The sequence below is a fragment of the Pan troglodytes genome, chromosome 6, assembly GCF_028858775.2.
Source record: "Pan troglodytes isolate AG18354 chromosome 6, NHGRI_mPanTro3-v2.0_pri, whole genome shotgun sequence".
In the NCBI taxonomy this organism is placed as follows: domain Eukaryota; kingdom Metazoa; phylum Chordata; class Mammalia; order Primates; family Hominidae; genus Pan; species Pan troglodytes.
Window position 1 is genome coordinate 142178730 of NC_072404.2, and position 23620 is coordinate 142202349.

Genomic DNA, 23620 nt, shown 5'->3' on the forward strand with positions numbered 1-23620 from the left:
GGTAGTTTCTTTTGCTGTGCAGAAGCTCTTTAGTTTAATTAGATCCCATTTGTCAATTTTGTCTTTTGTTGCCATTGCTTTTGGTGTTTTGGACATGAAGTCCTTGCCCACGCCTATGTCCTGAATGGTAATGCCTAGGTTTTCTTCTAGGGTTTTGATGGTTTTAGGTCTAACGTTTAAATCTTTAATCCATCTTGAATTGATTTTTGTATAAGGTGTAAGGAAGGGATCCAGTTTCAGCTTTCTACATATGGCTAGCCAGTTTTCCCAGCACCATTTATTAAATAGGGAATCCTTTCCCCATTGCTTGTTTTTCTCAGGTTTGTCAAAGATCAGATAGTTGTAGGTAAGCGGCGTTATTTCTGAGGGCTCTGTTCTGTTCCATTGATCTATATTTCTGTTTTGGTACCAGTACCATGCTGTTTTGGTTACTGTAGCCTTGTAGTATAGTTTGAAGTCAGGTAGTGTGATGCCTCCAGCTTTGTTCTTTTGGCTTAGGATTGACTTGGCGATGCGGGCTCTCTTTTGGTTCCATATGAACTTTGAAGTAGTTTTTTCCAATTCTGTGAAGAAAGTCATTGGTAGCTTGATGGGGATGGCATTGAATCTGTAAATTACCTTGGGCAGTATGGCCATTTTCACGATATTGATTCTTCCTACCCATGAGCAAGGAATGTTCTTCCATTTGTTTGTATCCTCTTTTATTTCCTTGAGCAGTGGTTTGTAGTTCTCCTTGAAGAGGTGCTTCACATCCCTTGTAAGTTGGATTCCTAGGTATTTTATAATTTCTTTTACTGATTTTAAACTTTCCCATTCAAATCAAATAAACTTTCGCCTACATTTTCTTTTATTCTTTTGCTTCTTTTTCACATAATTCTAAAATAAATTTCAAATGGATAATACTTTCTTATGTGGAAAAATCATCTCAGTTGAATCTACTGTAAACTCTTAATCAATAAAATGTTATTTCCCAGTGAGTTCTAAAGCCACCATTATCATATGATAAATTCATATATATATATACACACACACACAAACACACACAATTGTAGAATTATTTACTTATTTATCATCATTCTATGTTTCTGACTATTTCTATTTGGTTTCATTTATCACATGTCTATTTTGGTACTAGTTTCATACTGGATTGATTATTGTAGTTTATCACATGTCTATTCTGGTATTAGTTTCATACTGGATTGATTATTGTAGTTTAACATTATGCTTAAGTGTTAAATGTTTGGTAGGAATATTTTTCCTTAAAATCACTCTAGTTATTTTTGCTCATTTACTCTCATAATTAAAATTTAAAATACTATTAAAATTCCAGAAAATACTGCCTAGTTATTTCTACTGGAATTATAACATGCCTGAATACAGATTTATTCAGAAAGAATTAATGTTTTTCCTATACTTAGCTCTTCTGTCCATAAACAAGAAATGTCTCTCCGTTTTTTCAAATATGTTGTATGTCTCTCAGTAAAGTTGTCTTCAAACAGGTTCAATTTATTCCAAAATATTTTAAATAATTTTTGCCAAAGAAAAAAAGTGTTCCAGTTCCCATGTATTAACAATGACTTCTTAATACTATGTAGAAAAGTCTTAATGTTCTAATATTAATGTTACATTTTATCTTTCTAATATAATTATTGTCGAGATCAAATAATTTGAAAATCATCATGAAGTAATTTTTCCCTTATAGTAATAATCTTTGTCATTTTTGTTTCATGTTTATCACACTGGTTAAAACTGATAGAATATTAATAATAGTGGCAATAGGTTTGATCCATCTCTTGATAAGAGTAACTATAAATATAAAATGTTATAGACTGAGAAAGATGTGCTTTATCATGTTAAATATTTGTTCGATTTCTAGTTTTTTGTTTTGTATTTGTAACATAAATTAGGCTAATATTTTTATCATATGACTTTACACAATCTTATGAAATGTTTATTATTGTCTTATTTGACCTATTAGCATGATTGTAGTATATTTTCTAATGTTAAACTATAATTATTCCTTTCAGATAGCTTAAAGGTATTTTATGCTAACAAATTTCCTTCAAAATCAGACTATAGTGTTCAGAGACTCTCAAATTGTATATTTGGAAATTTTGCATTAACTCTTTGAAATCAATAAGGTTTCTAAAGGAAAGAAGATGCTGATAACTTCTATCTATGTACTGGTCTCTACAATCTAACAAACATTTCCATATTATTCTTGGAATATTGAGCACTGAAATATTGAGATCACAACTCACTGCTGAGTTTAGGGAAGCTGCTTCCTTCCTCTTGGTGTCAGATAATTCAACCCCAATACAAGGGTTTGCATTACAAAATTCTGAAGTTGACTCTTCTCTCCAATTATCACAGATCCTTCCTGATTCCTGTCTCCCTCAGGCTAACACAAACTCATCTACCTAAAGAAGCAATGAGATTCAGATACCTAGACATCACCCCTCTCTCAGGTTTCCACCTCCCTGCTTAAGCTTTCCCCATAAGGCACTTATAGAAACTTTCTAAATGTCACCTTTTTCTATAGGGAGTGGTCTGTGACAACCAAGTTTGTACTACTTCCTCCTGTACACTGATAATCTGGAACAGATCTGACATACAACCTAAGTTTGGCTAATGAGATTCAAGCTTCCAAGAAGTTGACATTGAGACTTAAAAAAAAAAAGTTAGTTTTAACAAGTGTCTTAAAGAATAGCTAAACCCTGGAAATGGAGATCCTCTGCTACCCTGTGAACCTAGAAGAAGAGAAAACCAATATAAAGAGAAACAGATAAAGCAGACAGACAGAAAGACAGAGATGCTTTTTTTCTTATAGGTTCTTTCTTTAGACTCGTTTCTATTCCTCCTATGGGGTTTCCTGATGCACATTCACAAATTCTTCATTTCAGCTTAATTAAGCAAGTTTTAGTTGGTTTCTCAAGTTGGTTGGTTACATACAATCAAACAATTCGGATTAATATGCCACTGTGCTTGATCTGCCCTGATATGAGCTCAGCTATAGGGCAAGGGAGTAGGGAGATAGCTCTGAAATTCTATCCAACACTTTCTTTATGATAAATAAGGTTCTCATAGCAACAGAAAAATCTTTGATTCTATACAAGATGTACAGAATTAATATTTTATTGCCTATAGATCAGTCTGGAGTAAGGAATTGACAAGTTCCTAAAATATCTAACCTCCTTTTCTCTATATTTGTTGATAAATCTTAGGGTTTAAAAATTATAGAAATAACATTTTGTTCAGATAGCAGCAATAAAAGTAACCCTAAAAGGAAAGTCTTTGTTTCCTTCTGGCTTCCCAAGTAGATAGAAGATGTTAAGAAAACTTGTAAGGAAAACATGAGTAATTCTGGATACACTATGATTCATAATGTGCTTAAAATACAGATGCAAAAGATGGTTCAGGTACCTTTTTTTCAGTGATTTAAAAATATCAGTTTCAGTGATTACATTCAATTAAACCATCATTGTAGCTTATGTCTTTGATGCCAATTAGTACTCTACAGTTCAGCAGTTTGACTGAATATTCCAGCTTTAGTTAGTTATTTTTTAATGAAATAATTCTGGCCTGAAATACTAGTCATTTATCACTCTAAATTCTAACATATTCTTTGCTTTGTCAATTAAATGATACACTGGAAGAAGCACAATCTTTCACATATCTTTAAACCATTGCTTAAGTAAGCATACCACATACCTGGTTACAATGTGAGAAAGATTAAATTTTAAGAAACAAACAGTTCTCTTTATTTTTGTACCAACTGTCTGATGAGCTTCCAGTGCTCTGGCTACTTCACCTTCTGCTCCTATAAACTGGAAGCAGAATCTTCCTCCACACTGATAACATGGTTTTACTATCTCAAACTAAAAAGGAGCATACAAAGAAATGTATCCTGATATCTAATTATGTCAAAAAGAACTAATTTAACAACAATTTTATCTATATAAAAATTAAACATTGGGATAGCCACTATTCAATTTTAAATGGGCATTACTAAGTAATTCCATCTAATGGGTCAATTTTTTAAATTCCTTGAGAGTACCTTTTGTAGCTCACTGATCCTGGCAGACAATCTAGAAGGCCACACTGTACAAACTTGGCAGTTGCCTTATAAAGCTCATTCTTTGACAACTGGCAATAGCTAGGCTAAAAACCTTCTAATATATAATATTTTTTGTTGTCGTGTATAATAAGCAGCTCTGGTTCTAGTTAAGCACATCTGGGTTCTTCAGAAAATTAAAAATTGGTCCTGAGAAAACCTTGTTTTGGCCAATGGCCTCCTTGCACTTTTGGTGTTAGGGAGGTGGGTCAGCTGTCCCACCAGGTGAGAACACTGGCTATCACCAACATAACCAACTCAACTGGTTTCCAATTAACAACATAACATAGCTGTTTTCTAGGTTCCTAACAGCTAACACAAGCTCCAAAAGTCTACTTCCAGCTGCTATTAAATCCCTGTGAAGAGCAATGATATGTGTGTAAGTCTGCAGATTGTATGTGTGCTTCATAGAGCCACTGGGACTCTTCAAGGTACTTCCGAGACCAGTAAGCAGGACGAAGGAAGTGGACCAGCCAGGGCTATGCCAATCCCTTAACAGTTCTTGTTTTTTTAACAGAATGAAATGTTAGATTTCTGAATAGGATATTTTTGAAGACAGAGTCTTAAAACTAGAGTATAAGGGAGATGTTCTTCATTTATTCTTCAGAGTATGGTACATCCCCGTATCATCAGGGCTCAAAAGAGTTATACATCTAAATCAAGGATGATTATCTTCCTCCTCCTTGGAAACATCTTTAATGAAATATACTTTCAGTGTTATAAGAGTTACATCATTTCTTAACTTTGATTGTGGGTACAAATGCAAAACAGCCAGAGAAGACTTCTGCTTTTGCTGTAAAATTTTGTTAAATAACATTGCTCATTTGGCTGTCAAAGTCGCATATGACACCTTTCTTTTGGAAATAATTTCCAAGAAAATGTGTTCTCTCTTGAAAAATAGGTAAGCTTGCTTCTATCATGTAATGAAAATTATAAATCACATTGTCGGTCCCTTTATGCTTTGACTGCTTAAGAAGCTCAAAAGTTAATGATTTCATCCTTTATTCTGCTTACCATATTTGTTTCTTCCTCCTTTAGTAGTTTTGATGGTGTACTTTTATTTGAACAGCTTTGCGTGTCATTTTTATCATAAACAGAATGAACATGAATACATAAGTCAATAATAAAATTAAAATGTGATGAATATCCTGGAAATTACTGAAAATCAACAGAATTATGTATTCTATGATCATTTGCTTATCTTCAGGTCTCTCTCTTATCCTGTATTATCAGCTACTGGAACACAACCAAGACTCAAGCCCAGCAAAATCAATCTCCAAAGAGCTCAAAGAGATTGTCTTTTAAGTTCATATACTAAGATTTATTTATTTTCCATAACCCTCATCTGAGATACATGTAGCCTTATATCAGACACAGTTCTATTATGCTCCAATAGGTTCTTGTTGCTTTCGAGATGAAGAACAAACCTTAATAATGGCCTATAAGACCTCACATGGTATACATGGCCCGGCCTATTGCCCTACCCTTATCTCAGACACCTACTCCCTTCAGATTTCATCTGTTCCTAAATCCCTATATTAGGGAAACGTCCACTATTATAAACTCTAAATCCAGAATATCTCCCTTTTCAGCACTCATTGCAGATTACATAATTATATTTTTGTGTGCTTATTTGATTAATACCTAAGTTCTCCAGGAAACTCGAAGTGCCATGAATGTTTTGTCTATTTTCCCCAGTAAAGTATCATCAGCACCTGTCCTAAAAACAAGCACAGCAACAGCAGCAGCAACACTTTGATAATGTAAAAAAAAAAAAGAAAAAACATTATAAAAAGTGGACAGAACTCAAAGATTATTGGGGTCTAGAGGCAAATCCTTTTAATAGCCATTACATTAAGATATTCTTTAACAGTCTTTAATAGTATCATTATATTACAGGATGGTATAATAATTGAAGTCATCAAGGAAGGGTTAGATTTTGATCTATGGTTAAGATGAAAGACAAATTAGTAATTTGCCTTTAAAATGCTTTCTTTAGTGCTTCTTTAAAAGACTTCCCTGTCTTCTGGAGGTGAGCTTCAGTTCTATGGAAACTTCACTCATCTGTGTTATTCTTCCCACCTCTTAACTAGCAATAATAGATAAAGGAAGTGTTCCCCAACCTCAAGTTATGGTAAACAACCTTGTATTGCAACATTCCTCTTTTGATCAATTTCATAATTGCATAAAAATTATTTTCAAACTCCTGTTAGTGTTCATATTCCCAACAAAAAGATTAATGTTATGTAATGTTTCACAAATATTCTGCCACAGACGATGTGTGTTGAATTTAAACCAAATTCTGTCTTAGGTTGCCTTTAAAGGAAAAATGCAAAAAAAAAATAAATCAATAAAGAAGAAGTTTCCACTTGAATTCTAAATTGAAGATGATCTTGTGCTTTTCTGAGAAACGCTGGCAGCTGAGGTCACTGGAGTGTGTTATGATAGACGGTGCAGTGCTGTGCGTGTCTCAAGGCATGTCCATTGTATGGATTAAAGCCAAACCAAAAGTATTAGACAGCTCAGAGCATTCTATCATTTCATTTGAAAATAATGATCAAAGTCATGGGCAACAACCATTGCAACTCTCATGAAAGAACAGCAGCATTCAATAATTCCATCACTTCAGACAGGCAGTTGGGCTATTTTCAATCAAATACTGTGAATCCAGTATATTCTGTATCAGTTTCTCGTGGCAGTCACAGAAACAACATTTCTGCCTTTACAGTATAAAAATCCTGCCTACATTGTGTGCATCCCTTTGCTTCCGAAGGACTGAGTCATTGAGAAAAACATAAGGAAACAGAAAACACAGAAACTTAACACTCATTGAGTATAAATATACAGCAACTCCAAGTCATCCATTTTCTTCAAGTCAACCTACTGTTTCAAAAGCTTAAAATCAGTTTCAAAACAAAATGTCTACAATCTCTTCTCTAATAACGACATGAACAAAACATTTTCAAAGAAATCTAATGTCAATGGTTTCAAATAAGCCTTCTAAGTGATCTCTTCAATAGTGATATTTAAGTAAAACATTTTGATTGACAGAGGCTTATTTTAAACTTTTGCCTCCTTCACGCATAGATTAATGGTAGCATAAAAATATGTTTGAGATTCAAAAGCAGGTGGAAAAACTCACACTTCTAATCAAAGAAGAGAACTGCTTCTAATCCTGTGTTTTCCACTCTGCCTGGGTATCTTCTATATATAGGAGGAAAAACACACCCTGTCGCTTTTAATGTATTTAGACACACACACGTTGTAACTTACCATTAAAATTTACAGCCCGAATATAACCAAGTAGCTCTTTCCCATCAATGGTACTCATTCGTGGACAAAGGCCAATGTATCCAGGGCAGAGATCTTTGTGCATATTGTGCAGGGCGTAAGCCATGGAATATACAGCATCAATTACAAATTGGACCTTTCCTTCCTGTTCATAAGATGAATCCCGAGCAATTCGCTCCAGCCCTGCAAAATAAAAAAGTAAAAACCATCAGTTGATGTTAGATTCCAATAAAAGATGGCATTAGAGCTAAGATTTCCATCATTTGAGGAACACTTAATGAGACACGACTATTTGATTTCACTTCTGATTAATTCTATACTTACTGAGTCAGGTTTTTAAACTGGATATTGAGTTTATTTGGAAAGAGTAAAACTATTTCATTAGCAACAAAAAGATATAAAGTAAATAAAAGATGTACTGTTTCATTATCTTTATTTCCACCTTACTGAGTCCTACTATATTGTGCCTTCTAGTAATTACATAACATTTTGGTAGTGCCTTGATCTTTTAAGTAAAATGTGCAGTGTGTCATTCTTGCCATCTGTCTCAGCTCCAGGAGTATCATTTATTAGTGGCCCAAAGTAAGGTCTTTCACCACCTACCAAATCAGTTCTAATTTTGAATGTGCTCCATTTGGGAGCCTTTTTGTAACTTTTATATGACAATACTCCCTTAAGTGACCCTGGTTATCTTTATAATAATCATTCAATTTGTTTTCTTTTTGAACTCAATTTTCTATTTAGAATTTCTATTAAAAAGATGTAGATACCTCAAAATGAATGTCATTCAGAATAAATGTACCTGTGTTTGGGCATATTTAGGGCTGATCATTGGCACTGGAGATTACTTTTAGGTTGGTGTTTATAATTTAATATGGAAAAGAAATATATTTTAAATGAAATATAAATGAGAGATCAACTATGATCCAACATTATCATTTTGAAAGCGAGGAAACTAAGACTCATGGAGATTATAATTACATGGGGTACATGGGGTACATAGGGCAGGTGTGGGAAGCATTCGTAGGTCTCAGACTGCAAGCCCAATATTCTCTCAATCCCCAGAAAAATTTGGTAGATGGCAAGAATGTTGGGCATACAAGAAAAAATTATGAAAGGGACATCAAGAGTTTATTAAGGGAACAAAAAATGATCTCCTATCACTTCTACATCCCTCACCAACCCTTACACAACTGGTAACACTTAGACAAAAGCAAGTATTTTAAACTTTCCATGGATGTTACTAACCTTGAATAAATTGTATTTAAATTCAACAAATATTTGTTTTCTGAACACCAATGCATATAACCTACATATTTAGAGAGTCGAATTAACGTGGTTTATATTTGTATATTTACACTCTGAAAAACTAGTTTTTTTCTAAACAAAAATAGTGGTCAGTTTATTTATTTTTATTCATCGAATTATTGTTTTTGTTTTTCCTCTGGTCTTAATCACTTGTGACACTCTGTGCTTTTAGATGATCTTGGTTGGTATTCTGGTCTCTGTGGTCTGTCATGATGCTGAATTCTGCTCCTCCCTGTTTGGCATGGGTTTTCCGATTTTCTCATGTCTCAACTTTTCATTCTCCAAGGCTGAGTTTCTTCATCCCCGACCTCAGAATCTGCTAATTGTCAATTTTGTCAACTACTAAAATTTCTACAGTCTAGAAATATAAATTGGACTATAAAATGTTGACTACAGAGTCCAGAACATTAGATCAATTTATAATAATCACTTTACTTCATTTTGGAAGTTAGCTTTTTGGAAAATTAGTTTTCTAAACCTTTCTTGCCATCTAACTGCTATCGTCCCATATTTCCAATGGCCTACCATATCTCTACGTAGTCTGCTGCTTCCATATCAAACAATATATGTAAAACAAGGCTATCTCTGCAGGGGATTCCCTAAAATATCCTACTGAAAGTTTTGCAAGTTTGCGAGCACAAAGAGACAGGGAAGATTACTTCTCAAAAGGTATATTGTCTCCTTCAATCTACCCCTTAGCTGCATGATCTAAGCTAAGATCCACAAGACATGGGGACTATGTTCTCTCCCTATCCCTAGGTTATACTTTTGTCTCCTGAGTCTTAGAACAACACTGCTTGTTCCCAGAATCATTCATCAAGTTTCCTGTGAAAACAACCCTTTCCACTTCTGCCTAAAATTTCTCTCCCATGGCTTTAACCACAAAGTAGATCATTCATAAATAAATACTGAAGGATGGTTACAGCAACCAAATAGATGCTGTTATTTCCGTATAGATTCTAGTCTGGTAACTATCCCCTCTTGTTTGGTCCAGGACTGAAGGGCTTCTCAGGACCTAGGACCAAAACCTGAAGAGTCCCGGGAAAACCAGGATGGTTGCTTATGAACAAAGAGGCAAGTGACGAGGAAATTTCAGAGAGAAGACTGAATAACAACTTTGAGGATCAGTCCCTAGGTCTGGATGGATATCCCTGTGTTTCATTTATTATGCATCGCTGAACTTGATAACAGAAAATAAAGACAGTGAGGTTCAGGGCAGTTGTTTCCACACTTGGGTTTCTCCTTAAGTACAGATTTCTCAGCACCACCCCAGACTTGCTGGGTCAGAATCTCCCTACTTGGGACATGAGGGATCTGTCATTTCAACAACTCACCAAGAGATTCTGGTGCAACCAGCTGAGTCTGTGGGCCAGCTTTAGGAAATTTCTGCTCTTCCATACAGCAATCCTCAAAAATACCACTATAGATCTATTGTTTAGAGAATTTTATGGTATTGAAGTATGAAAATAAAAATTTCTTTCATGATATGCACACCCCGAAGAAAATCTAATCAAATTCTTCCCCTTTTCTCACTAGATGAAGAGTCAAAGAACACAATTCCCAATATTTACGCATTTCAAAGCTTCCACCATGTCCTTAGACACACAGGGAGGCCTGGAGCTGATGACAAGGGTAGAAGCCAGAAAGACACGAAAGATCTGCAAATAAGAAAGAATTTCCCATTTCTCAGGATAGAGTTCAGTTTTCTAAGTTAAAATGTCAGAGGGCTAATTTAATTGTCCTGAAATTAGGCATATAAAACTTCTAACATCAATGCAATGATGACCCAATAATCAGGAATTGAATGTGTTCCCCCTGAGAGGGTGGAAACAGAAAATAGAAAGCAGTAGGAAGAAAAAGATACAGAGAGGAGGGAAAGGAGGATGCAGCAACACAGAGAAAGGCTTGAGCCCAAGGTACAATAATGGCAGAGGGAAATCTAACGTTCCAGGTTGTTTGTATTGCTGCTCTCTAAACAACTCTGCTGCAGACACATACAAACACACACACACACCCCTCACATACCTCTTCTGTAAATATTATTTGTTTTTAATCTAATTATTTTTTATTTTGTGGGCTTTAAAGAAAAGAGAGGACTTCCATGTTTCCATTACTGCAGGGTGGTGAAGGGTGGAGAGTGGACACAGAACTGGCAGAAAATGCCTAAGCCAAATGGCTTCAAATGAAGCAATGACCACAAGAGCATTAAGGAATTGGGAAATTTTTTACAACCCATGGAATTCATGTAACAGCTAGACATGTGTAAATGTTTTATAGTTTCAAACTTACTCTATCCTAAAATGTTCTTGATTTAATATATTATTATTTTAGTGCCAGTGCAACCTCAATTTAATATATTATCATTTTATGTTATATATTATCATTATATTTTAATGCCAGTGCAAACTCCCTGTCAATTTATAAAGATACTCCTCAGCATTCAATAATTTCCTGATAAATTATAATCGACATGCTCCAATTTAATACATATACTCTTCCTCAGCATTTCTTAAAAAATAAACAGCCTGGTGTGGTGGCTCACAGCTGTAATCCCAACATTTCGAAAGGCTGAGGTGGGAGGATTGCTTGATGCCAGGAGTTCAAGACCAGCCTGGGCAGCAGAGTGAGACCCTGTCCCTACCAAAAAATAAAACTAAAAATTCAACTTTATATACAATAGGTCTAAATGAACAATCAAATACACATAATCTTATTAAAGAAACATATTTAAAATTTTACTATTCAAATTATTCATTTTCTTTTCCAGTTATAAACTCCAATTATTTTGACTGTTGATTAAACATATTCAACTTTGTACATTTTTGTTCTTTTAAAGAGTTCAGAAGTCTGCCTAGTAACTGGTGCCACATGTGAATCAATGAACACTGTAAGAATCTCCCCATAAATCAATGTAAGCATATGGTGACAAACTGAAAGACTGAATACTATTACCATTTCTAAACTTAAAAGTGGATCATTTGATTTCTTTTCAGGCTGTTTAGACAATGTATTTTTCTGTTCCTTAACACTTCAACCTCATGATGACACTTAAGATTTTACAGCAGCTAGAATTTGCTCCTCACTTCCTATATTTGATTCTCTCATTCATCTAAAAGAGGAGTTTAGGAAGCTGACAGTGACTCATCAACCTAATTGGCTGTAAAATTTCATTATGCTATAGTTTCTAAAGTTAGTGTTAACGTATTGCTATAAAGTGCTAAATATCGTCAAAGGCTTTATGTCAGCTAACCATTTTAAATATCACCGATTGTAAAGTTGTGATGTGTTTTAGTGTATAGCTTAAAATTAACAACATATAGCAAAGTGTTTTCATGGTGAGAGAGGAAGTCAGCCTCCTAAATTTTATGGGAAGATTGTTTTACATCTTCATTAATGAAATCTAAATCTTGTGATTGGATCTCAGGTTCCTGGAAAATAATAAATTCTTACTGGTCTAAGAAATATCACACGTACTTTAGTTAAGGTCTTTCACACTTTGTGGTATATATTCTTGGGTTTTGTTCCTTTTCAGTAAAAAAGGCAAATTGGCTTAAGTTGGCAAAACATTGTATATGTTACAATGTAAGTTCCTAAGGTGAGCCTAAGAGAAATTTCAGACTTTGATGCACTGTGGTTGCAAAGCATTGCTTTCTAAGAATTTCCCATTTCTCAGGATAAAGTTCAGTTTTTTAAGTTAAAATGTCAGAGGACTAATTTAATTGTCCTGAAATTAGGCATATAAAACTTCTAATATCAATGCAATGATGGTCCAATAAGCAGTTGGTCAATTCAAGTAAAAAACAAATGGAAGTCATACCAGTAGCTTAATTCTGGGGAAATCAAACATCCAATTGGTTGCCTTTTTCTTACAACCATCTCAGCTTGGAGTATAAATAATCCCACAATCTAAATTTGTAGATTAAGAAGTATTTTTTAAAGTTTCTCCCTGCATTTTTCTGAATTATGGAGCAACTATTTTAAATAATTAAGTCAGTTTCTTGGAGTTGCTCTGGAGAGAATGGCAAAGAGGAAGAAGGGAATTTGTGAACCTGCTATGAATAAATACATTTATGCATCTAGGCCCAGATTTAAAAGTCATTCTGAATTTCACAGGAGCTTCTCTGCCTATTGATAACCAGGAATAAGACTGTCATGCTTTACATTGTGCTTTTCCCAATGTGACACAGATATGTTGTTACTGCATAGTGCAGTGACTTTTAAATCCGTGAGAACCATGCCAAGAACTACATCGCACACTAAAGAGTGAGCGCTATCAAGCTGACAAATAGGTTTTTTTTTGTTTTGTTTTTGTTTTTTTTTTTTTTACTAAATTTAAACTGATTTGGGTTCCAGGATACAATAGGGGGAACATAAGGTAGAAATACAAGCATGTTCAATTATACAGGAATATCTCCAGAGCACTAGGATCCACACATGAAAGTGTGCACCTCCCATACTGAAGACAGATGAAAATATGAACCCTGAGATGAGACAGAAAGGCAAACTGACTGATAGAAGCAGCTGGCTAGGGGAGAGAGAGGATCAGTCAGGTAGATCTGGATCCAGGTCCCAGCTGGACAGCTTAGAAGGCGAGTGGTCTTGGACACCTTCCTGAACCATGTCACTAATCCTGGGCCTTCAGCTGGCATTGCCACTCTTAGGGACCTCTGTAATGGGGTTCCTCATCCCTCCAGCTTCATCTGCTGCACCACACACCTCTCTGCTCCACTCTTAGGTCCTTGAATATTACATAAGATCTCCAAATGCAGGCCTTTATTCAGCTGTTCACTCTCTTCATTCCTTGCCTAGATGTTTCCAAGCCTCAGGGGAGATGTCACCTCAAATTTGTTAATATTTAATGATTTTCTTCCCAAACTTCGCCTAGATTAGATCATCGAGCATCTTAAATACTAGGCTTAAATACTGAATATTGTTCACTTGAAATGGAGAACTATGATCAATATTTAAAATTATTGCTGAGAATAATGTGTAAAATCAATTGAAGCAAGCATAGGCTGAAGGTAGAGATAAGCTGGGAGGCAGGTTATGCAGAAAGTGGAAACAGGATAACCCAGGGAAATGAAAACAAAGGAATGAGAGAAAATATGTTTTAGATGCCAAATTGACAGAATCTAACTATCTGATTAAATATGGCAGTAAATGTCAGGAGGCAATGAACAACTCAGGGTTCTGATGCTAGGTAGTAGAAAATTGGCACCATGAACAGTTTGAAAAATCAGGTGAAGATTTGGTTAATGATATCTCCCCAAGGGCATCAAGACCTCAATTAAAAGGACTGATTTTTAATGTTCTGTGCTATTTATTATATCCTGTAACAGAGTATAGACTTTATATAGATGTTTATTTATTAAAAGAATAAAAGGCCCAAATGTTTAGAGTAATCACATACCAATAACGTGGTTGATCATTTATTTGCAACACTGGCATAATCAAAGAAGCTACGTTGGAGTAGAGCACCTTATGCAGTGTTGCAGTAAAACCAACGGCCTGAGAAGCCAGACTTGCATTCTGGTTCTAACACCACAACCAATTAACTTTGTGGCCTTGGGCAAAACATGATCTCTCTGGCTTTTGGTTACTTCTCGGTAAAAATTAGAGAACTGAACAACATGCTCTGTCAGGGCCCCTCCAGCTCTGAAATTCTGGATTCTAAGGCATGTTCTCTTATTTCTAACTGCTTCCTCCTTATACTCTCTAAGATCCCTTGAAGATTATTTAAGTAATCTTCAAGTAAGTGTGACAGAACAAATACCACTAAACCCAATTCTCCACAACAGTATGAAGTATGCTGTAACTGGGCTACTGCTGAGACCTGGAAATTCTGCACTAACAAAAATACCAAATGTCAACCTGGATTAATTTTTTCCCGCATTCAGAGTTTTGGTTCACTGTGTCACCATATTTCCATTACTCTTCGACTTAGAGCCATTGACCAAATCTGGTTCCTCAAAAAAGAGAAGTTTTTTTTAGGTCTCTTCTTTTTCTGATACGCTGGCTAAATGAATCAATTATGGAAAATAAGGTCAGAGAAGTGAATGGGAAGAGGGAGGATACAAATAATTAAAATGGTAAGGGTACTTCACAAATAGTATCCCTTTAATTCTAAATTATTAGTACTCCTCTTGTACAAATAGAAGAACTGAGATTCAAAAAGTCAAATAATTTACCCAACATTGCAAAGTAATGGCAGTAAACGGTAATTTAAAATCAGGTCTACGTGACTCAAAACCTCTGCCATTACCGCTATTCCTTCTCCTCTGTGAAATTTCCTTTGATTCTTCCAGTTCAGGTTTATCTTTTGCTTCTCCAAATTCCCCTTTCACTTACACCCACCAGACCAATGATTAGCTTGTCTCTTAAATTAACTGTAAATGCAGGTTCTCTACATGTAATGTGTTCATGCACTTGTGTTAATCTTTAAAGACAATAGTGTAGTAGGAGTCAAAAAATATTATAAAATATAAACTTTTACAGAAATACTGACAATAAGTATTAACAAATACTAACAGAAATGCCAATACTTATATTGAACTACACTTAAAAAGGAAAAAAGTTTCTATAACATTTTAAGCATTTTTCTGAACTGTTAAACAAACAAAAAAAACTTCTTATGAATTTCAGCCATCCACTTATGGAAAAGTTGTCATAAAATGGCTGAAATTCCCAAGCAAAAGGACTGGACATTTGTGATAAAGACCAACGCTAATAAAGCTTATACATTTATCTTTATAAAAATGACTAAAGTATTTTAGTCTTGGAAGGTGGTGTGTCTGAGTCTATGCCTTTATATGATTTTTCTTAAAATATAACATCAAACTCAAAAGAGAATTTCACACCCAAGGTTCTGCTTTGTGGATTCTTCAGCTGGCTCTGTCAAGGACCTGTAGAGACAGATGTATTGGACTAATGAAGTAATTTGAGCCACTACCTTATCTATTTACAAAGGGCAGAGAAAATTAGAAGACAAGGGTCCTTTGCTGAAAATCACCTGCTCTCTATCTTCTTCTGTAATTTAAATGTGGCAGCAAGAACTGAAGGCTCTTAGCTGCCTGAGGACACATGAGGAGACACTTGTAAATCAACCACTGAAGAGCTCTAGATCAGTTCACAATAACATCTCTCCTTTGTGCCTGACAGGAAATAGAAAGTGCTTCAGGCAGGTGCCAGGTGTCCCCTTCAGGTATTAAAAATTTCCATGCAATGCCCTAGAGTTTCGAAAACACTGAAAAACCTAAGGTAAGTGGCAAATAAGATTAAGAGTGTATCTTCAGGCAAAACAACCAGTTTAAAAGAAAGACTTTCAGAAAAGCAAATTATTTCATAGCTATATCCCTAAGTCCCTGAACAAAGAAAAGCCTGTTTGATTAAATTCAACTATTTGCATTTTTCTACATAATTATCTTAGATCATACACATGAGAGACAAATTTTGATTTAAAATAATTTATAAAACTTGATATATCATAGTTAATGTTTCTCTTTTTTAACGCATATTAAAGACACTCCTCCTCATACAATTCAAATTTGGGCCTGGAAATTCCCACTTCAGCAGATAGGACTTCTAATGCTACCCCCACCCCCAATATGTTACAGTCATTTCAGACCCTATGACTTGGCTCAGGATTTACCTTTTAAACATATAGTCTATTTTTTAAATTACAAAAGTAATACATATTAATACTAGAAATATGGAAAATAAAAGTGTAGAAAGAAGAAAATAAAAAAAAATCTATTAGCCTCCCAGCTTAATGACCATTTGTATATTGGTGTGGCGTCTTACATTTCTTTCTTTGCCTCTTTATTTTTAAACATTAAAGTGATATACTCTTTTTAATATGCTATATTCACTTCATCTATAATGAGAATTCCCCTATATTATAGAAAAGCATGGTTTTTTATCTTGTCCTTAATCTTTAAGATTCTTATCTAATATTTAATCATTCAACAGATTAATATTTTTGCAATTAATTCTTTTGTTATATTCAATGTGATATTTGGGTTAAGATAAGGATTATAAGTTTTTCATTTTCCAAATTGTGAACCAATTCTCCCAGTGTTATTTATTACATGTATATTCATTTCCCAAATAATTTATATAACATTATTTTTAACATATCAAATTTTTATATATTCTTGAACACCTCTCTGGATTTTCTGCTCTAGGCCATTTTTCTCTTAATATGCCAATGCTACATTTTTATGATTATTATGTGTTTATGTTATACCATTGGTTCATGGTGTACTCTATCATACTCTTTTAAAAAATTTCTGATTAGTCTAATAGTCTTTATAACTAATTAAACCAGTTCAAAAAGTTAGAACTTTTATTAGTCATATCAATTTTTAAAATTAATTATGAAAGACATAACATAGCTACAATACTAAGCCTCCATTTGCTAACATAGAGTCTGTTTATTCAAATCTTCTTTAGGAATCCTTAATAAAGATATGTCACTCGCACATTTATTTTTAAGTTAATTCTTCAATATTTTATGTTTTGTAGCTTTATAAAATGATTTATTTTCATTAACTGGTATAATTTATAAATTTCTATTTATTTTTAATACTCAACGTTTTTCTCTCATTTAAATTCTACACATCCTTGCAAGCCCAGATTAAGTCCTATCTCTTCTACACAACACGGAAAAATATAAAATAGCGTGGGTTTTGAGACCAGATTAAGATTTTAGGCTCTGCCTCCGAGTCTCTGAATTCTTCACTCATAAAATAGGAATTTATGACCTATGTTGCATGGCTGCTGTGAGGATTAAATGAGATAATGTAAGGCATCTGGCACCTTATGTAGCAAATAAATGAGCATCACTACTGGATATGTGAGGCTATAAAATACTTAACCTTCTATAACATACAACACTTTTTCAATTATACAAATGAAAGAGATTACAACAGAAAGTTAAACTCAGTATATATTCATATATTCAATTACTAAGCATGAGAAAGGTAATTTAGTTCTGTGATTGAGACCAACCACCCTGCTTCCAATCTGCCTAGGTTCAAATCTCAATACCACCATTTACTAGTTATGAGCTTTGAGTAAGCCCTTTAACCTCCTATGCACCTTATCTGTAAAATGGGGATAACAATAATATCTCCCCCATAGGGTTGTTGTCATAAGTAAATGAGTTAGTGTATATATTAGACAATTAAATGAGTTAGTATATATATTAGGCAGTCAGAAGAGTGTTGAAAAGAATAGGCACTACATAAGATGATATTATTATTATCTTTATTATTATAATTCACTGAGCTTGTGTGATATACTAAGCAGTGAGGAGGATACAATGGTAAACAAAAACTGACCTACTCCTTGCTGTCACAGAGTGACACTGGGACTACGATCTGAAAGATAAATGGGAGTGAATTAGGTGGGCAAGGGAAGTAGAGGGGAGCACAGGATGACAGCAGTGGCAAAAGCCCATTGATGGGGGCAGCAGAAGAGTACAAGGAGTGAGGCTCAGCCAGTGAGGCTGCAGCAGGGGAAGAAGGAGGGAGGCACAGGTGAGGCCTGACGGGGGCAGGGCCAGATTATGGGACAATGCAAATGACCTGGAGTCTATCTGTCTTCTTTCTGTAAAAGCAGAGGGAAGCCATCAAAAGGTAACATAACCAGATTTCCAGTTCTAAAAGAGCACTGAGTCAAGAGAACAGATAGGAAGGAGGAAAGAGTAAATGGAGTAGGCAGATTGGGAGGTGATTTTACAGTTCAGAAAGGAGCATACGGTGTCATGGGCTAAGGTGGTGATGAAAGTGAAGAAATGTGATTGCACTAGAGACAAAACAGAGGATTAAAAACAACAGGATTTGGATATAGCAAAGAGTGGTACCCAAGGGTGACTTCTAGGTTCTCAGCTTAAGTATCTGGACAGATGCCAGTGGTGCTCAATTAGATGGGCAACAGTGTCTAGGCCAGAAATATCATGTCCTGCCAGCCAGATAATTGCACATTTACCTAATGCATGGTCAACATAGTGAGTTTGTTCCTGTTATGACAGGTCAGGGGAATCCCACTAGCCTGCACCTCCTAAAAATTGTATACTCACTTGCCACTCTGAGAATGTAACCCGCCTTTTTTGTAGGATATGTCCAAGTTCAAGGTTCCAACACTGCGTTATCATTATTTTTATTACTTACAATCTCCCTAGGTTATAAATTCCAACCCAGGAACAGAGAAAGAGACGGCATCGGAATTGTTTTCAAGAATGTGTCATCATTCAACACTGACTTCAATCATTCTATTTGCAAGTTACTAATAGTACTCTCTCAGGTATTCCCTTTTAAACAAAAAGCTGAATAGTCAATGTGATGACCTGCTTTAAATATAAACATAGAAAACTAAACATTTCCCCTTTCCATTCTCTTTTTAAGATTTTGTCAACAATGAAGTATTATTATCACGGGAACACATGTTATGACACCTTAAACTTGTAATTAATAGAAATGCTTATGTTAAAATAATCTCATCCTATCTGGCTTTTCTAAAAAATTTTATTATTTATTTGTTTATTTTGAGACAGGGTCTCATTCTGTCACCCAGACTGGAGTGCAGTGGTGTGATCAAGGCTCACTGTAGCCTTGACCTCCTGGGCTCAGGACATCATCCCATTTCAGCCTCCCCAGTAGAATGGACCACGGGCATGAGCCACCACGACCAGCTAATTTTTAAATTTTTTGTAGAGATAGGGTCTCCTCATGTTTCCCAGGCTGGTCTTAAACTCCTGGCCTCAAGCAATCTTCCCATCTTGGCCTCTCAGTGTTGGAATTATAGGCATGAGCCACTGCACCCAGTTGTATCTGCTTTTTTCTAAGCTATCATGACCTATTAGTGATAATAAAATCAATGTAGTTGGTCACACACAGCGTATTTCCAAAATAAAGAAAACATGTAGAAATCAAGTTCATTGCAAATAGTAACAGGAAGTATTGTTTCTTTAGTCTTTATTTCAGTTGAGAGGTGGGTTTGTATACTGTGTTGCCATAAACAATATATTATTAATCTGGAGTGAAGTAAAAAAAATTTGAAACTCATTAACCTAGTCCAATTCTAGTATTTCACAAAGGTGAAACTGAGACAGAGGAACTGAGTGATTTTTTTCCAGGTCTGATAACCTGTGAAGAGGCACAGCCAGGAATAGAACCCTAATCACTTAATTCCATGACTCTTGTTTTATATCATGTCTCTTTTCAGCTTCATTTTCTCTCCCATTGTAATTAAGTTCTATTGAGGATAACTAAAACTTAAGGAAATCACTGAATGAGTTTGCCCATGAGGAATTAAAAGCATTGAAAGAATAATGAAGTATGAAAATAAATGAATAACAAGAAAGTATGAGTAATGGGCAGGTTCTCTCTTACTCCAAAGGGAAACTGTATCAGTGAAAACCAACAACAAAGAACCACAGCTTTTGGTTTTGAAAACCAAAAAAATCTAAACACAAACAATTTTATAACAGAAACTTAAATTTGTAAATAAAGGCCCATAAGTGCCTGAAGTTTATGATGCATATCCTTTAAGTGAAAATTTTAGGGTGTCTGTGTGTAGTATTGGACCACCCAAATGAAAAATGAAAACAATTCTTGCCTCTGTACAATGCAGTCAATCCTCTGGATGACTGACTAGGTCTTTCACTTTTCTTCCCAATTTTAGGGGTCACAGCACAGGCATAGGTATAGTGCCAGTGGCTGATTAAAGCAGGTCGCAATCTGTCTGGGAGAGTTTCTGTGCCATTCTTCATAGGGACAGGGACCAGACAAGATGACCTCCCTTGCTGCCTTCCAATTAATTCAATCAGCCTCTGCTTCTATCAGACATCTTCAGGGATGCAAACTGTATACTCGCTCCAAGTCCTCACTAGGAATCAGTAAACACAGAGGCTGCAGACTGTGTTTAATGAATAAGCAGGATTCATCTTTCAGTCATCATTTTTATTTACGGCTTGTTTCTAGGTATTATTTTCTCCCCCAATGATCTAAAATCCCTACGGAAGACTGGGGCCGGATGTAACTTCTCTGAGCTCCTGCTGGGGCTAATCTGGTACCCAAATACATCTTAGGTTAATATCAATGTTGTTAAACCAACTTAACCTGAATTTCTTTCTCAAGAAGGATGTATAAGTAAGATAATCCCAATTAGCTCTCCATAAATCTTTTTGCTTTAATATTCTGTGAAGAGCCACTCTAGGAAACTATTATGAGATACAGTAAAGTACAGTAAGGAAAACATTGTCAAACAAACTAAATCTATACCTTCTATTTCTGAAGGCATATATTTAGTGAGCCACTGCACCTAGCCCTACCTGCTTTTTTCTAAGCTTCATATAGGCCATGGCCTATTAGTGATAATAAAATCAATGTGGTTGGTCACAAACAGTGTATTTCCAAAATAAAGAAAACATGTAGAAATCAAGTTCATTGCAAATAGTAACAAATTGAACACTGCAAATGTTCAAATAAATATACATAAAAGGTAGAGTTGGTATGGGGTGTCTGCTTTTTGTTTCTCTTCACATGGACTGGCAGGATAATTTCCATAATAGAGGAAATAGATCATCTGAGACTAACTATATTAGACAATGTTGGTACAACGGATCCAAGATGAGGTAAGTGCTCACGTGACGGCTCATTTCATACCCCTCATAAATCAGGAACCTGTGGCTATATTTCAACACTTCCTATACAATCAATAAAACATCAGTGTTCATTAGGCAGACCTCATCTATAGCCTCAGATCAAAAACTGTGGCTTTTGACTACAAACCTACCTTACAATAAGAAGGGAGTGAATTTAACACATCTTTTCTTTAAAAGAAAATAATCTAATATAAAATGTGATGTCCTTCAACATTACATATAAGCTAATTATAGCACATGGTTTGTGTGAGCTTTAGTGGGCTGCATCAGGACCTGGAAAACATTCCAAAACTGAAGTGGAATTTTGGCCCAGTAAGAACTGAATCACTAAGGAAAAAACCCTGGTTTCACCTTGAGAGATAATGCATGACCTATTAAATCTCTCATTATTACCCTTGTGTACAAAAACAAAAAAAAATTGAAAACAGTTTCATCTTTAAACTTTCAATGCATGCACATGCAAAAAAAGAATTAAAAATATTTTCATCTTTAAACTTTCGTTGCATGCTTTGAATATCAAAACATATTTTGTGAGAAAAATTATAAATAGAAATTTGATAAATTTAGAACCAATGTGAAAATCATAGCCTGAGATGCACTTTAAACTTATTTCTAACAAATCTGCTTTTCTCAGTGATTTATTTTTGCTCCCCAAATTATGGTACTGGCACCAAGGACTTGGAGAGAAAACAGGTATGATAAAGAGAACATTTAGACATAATGGCGCAAATGTACACACGTTCCTAAATAGCCTTCTTCACAGAAGCTGAAAGGGGAAGACCTAACCATTTATTGGGACCTATTATGAGCCTACCACCATGCTAGACAAGTTGGACAGATTGTTACATAATGCTTGTAATCACTCTATGAGGCAAGTATTATTATTACCGTTTTTTAGGAAAACTGAAGCTCAGGTTAAATAACTTGCCCATTATTATAGATTTAGTAAGTGATAAGCCAAGAATCCCAACTCTGCCTGTCTATTCAAAGTGATCTAACTCTTTTTATTACAACTCAGGTCTAAACAATAAAGAACATGCCCACGTACAGTGTAATGAATTTAGATGAAGATATAAACGTGTTACCAGATCCTAGGAAAGACCAGTTTCAACTAACACTAGTACTGTAAGCACATAGTAACCATTTGGCCTTTGACTTTTTATCACAAGCTTGCATTCAGCTTCTATGAGGTGACTTTTCCAGGCTGGAGTGTAGTAGCTACTCACAGGCATGATCACAGCACACCACAGCCATGGACTCCTGGGCTGAAGCAATCCTCTTGCCTCAGCCTCTCAAGTAACTAAGACTATAGGTGAATGCCACTGTGCCTGGCTTAACATGTCATTTTTTAATATGTGAGTTTTCTAATAGTCTTCCAATACTTTTAGGAACAAGACAGACTCGGGTATTGGAGTAATCTGGTAAAACACCCTCTTTCAGTCAAGCTCTTTAGAAGAGCCTTTATGCTTCTACTTCCTTATTGCAATGCACATCTTGGCTGCTGCAATTTGACTTCTATCCCAATCACACACCAATGCTACCTAGGCAGAGACCATTAGTTGTACCTCATACCAATTCACCACTTCTTACATGGTATTAGAACCCATGATTTTTAGGAAGGCATGACTTGGTCAGAATAAAGACTTTATGTTTCCAGCCTCCTTTGCAGCCAAATTTAGCTGCTGCCAATAGGATGTAGGCAAATGTACAGTATGGTAATTTTTTGGAACTTTTCTTAAAAGACCCGGGTCTTTCGCTTCTTTATCCTTTTTCATCCTGTTCTCCATCCTGCCACCTAAATGGCAGATGAAATCACTGGAGCTCTACCTGTCACCTGGAACCAGGAGGAATTAGAGCCACAACGTGGAGATAGCAGAGTAATAAACTAGAAGGAGCCTAGGTCACTACAGCCTGGGTAAAGCAGTGCCGCTGCACCCTTCCTGCACCACCTCCTCTAGATTTTACCAGACACAAAAATGAGGTTTTATCTCATTTAAACAAATGTTATTTCCACTCTCTGTTACTTTTAGCTGGACACAATCTTATATGATATATAACTATGATCTCCTTGTGTCTAAACCCAAGGACACTAAACATACTCCACCACATTTTGACTTTTAATTTTACCAGTCTTTTGAGGTTTTCTGGAGCACCAGGAAAACCATAAAATTTATAAGAGAAATCCCTCCTCTTATAACTCTGTTATCTATGGCAAATAACAACCTCTTTTGCTTTCACTG

General features: G+C 35.3%; 1 protein-coding gene across 7 annotated transcripts in view; it reads right to left on the minus strand.

Moving 5' to 3' along the window:
- GRM8 (glutamate metabotropic receptor 8) overlaps positions 1-23620 on the minus strand; it is an 810916-nt gene that overhangs the window by 316423 nt on the left and 470873 nt on the right. For all 7 annotated transcript variants that reach the window (XM_054687702.2, XM_063815564.1, XM_063815563.1 and 4 more), the window contains one exon: positions 7388-7588. In XM_054687702.2, the coding sequence (XP_054543677.1) occupies positions 7388-7588 (201 nt within the window). The remainder of the gene's footprint in view (positions 1-7387; positions 7589-23620) is intronic.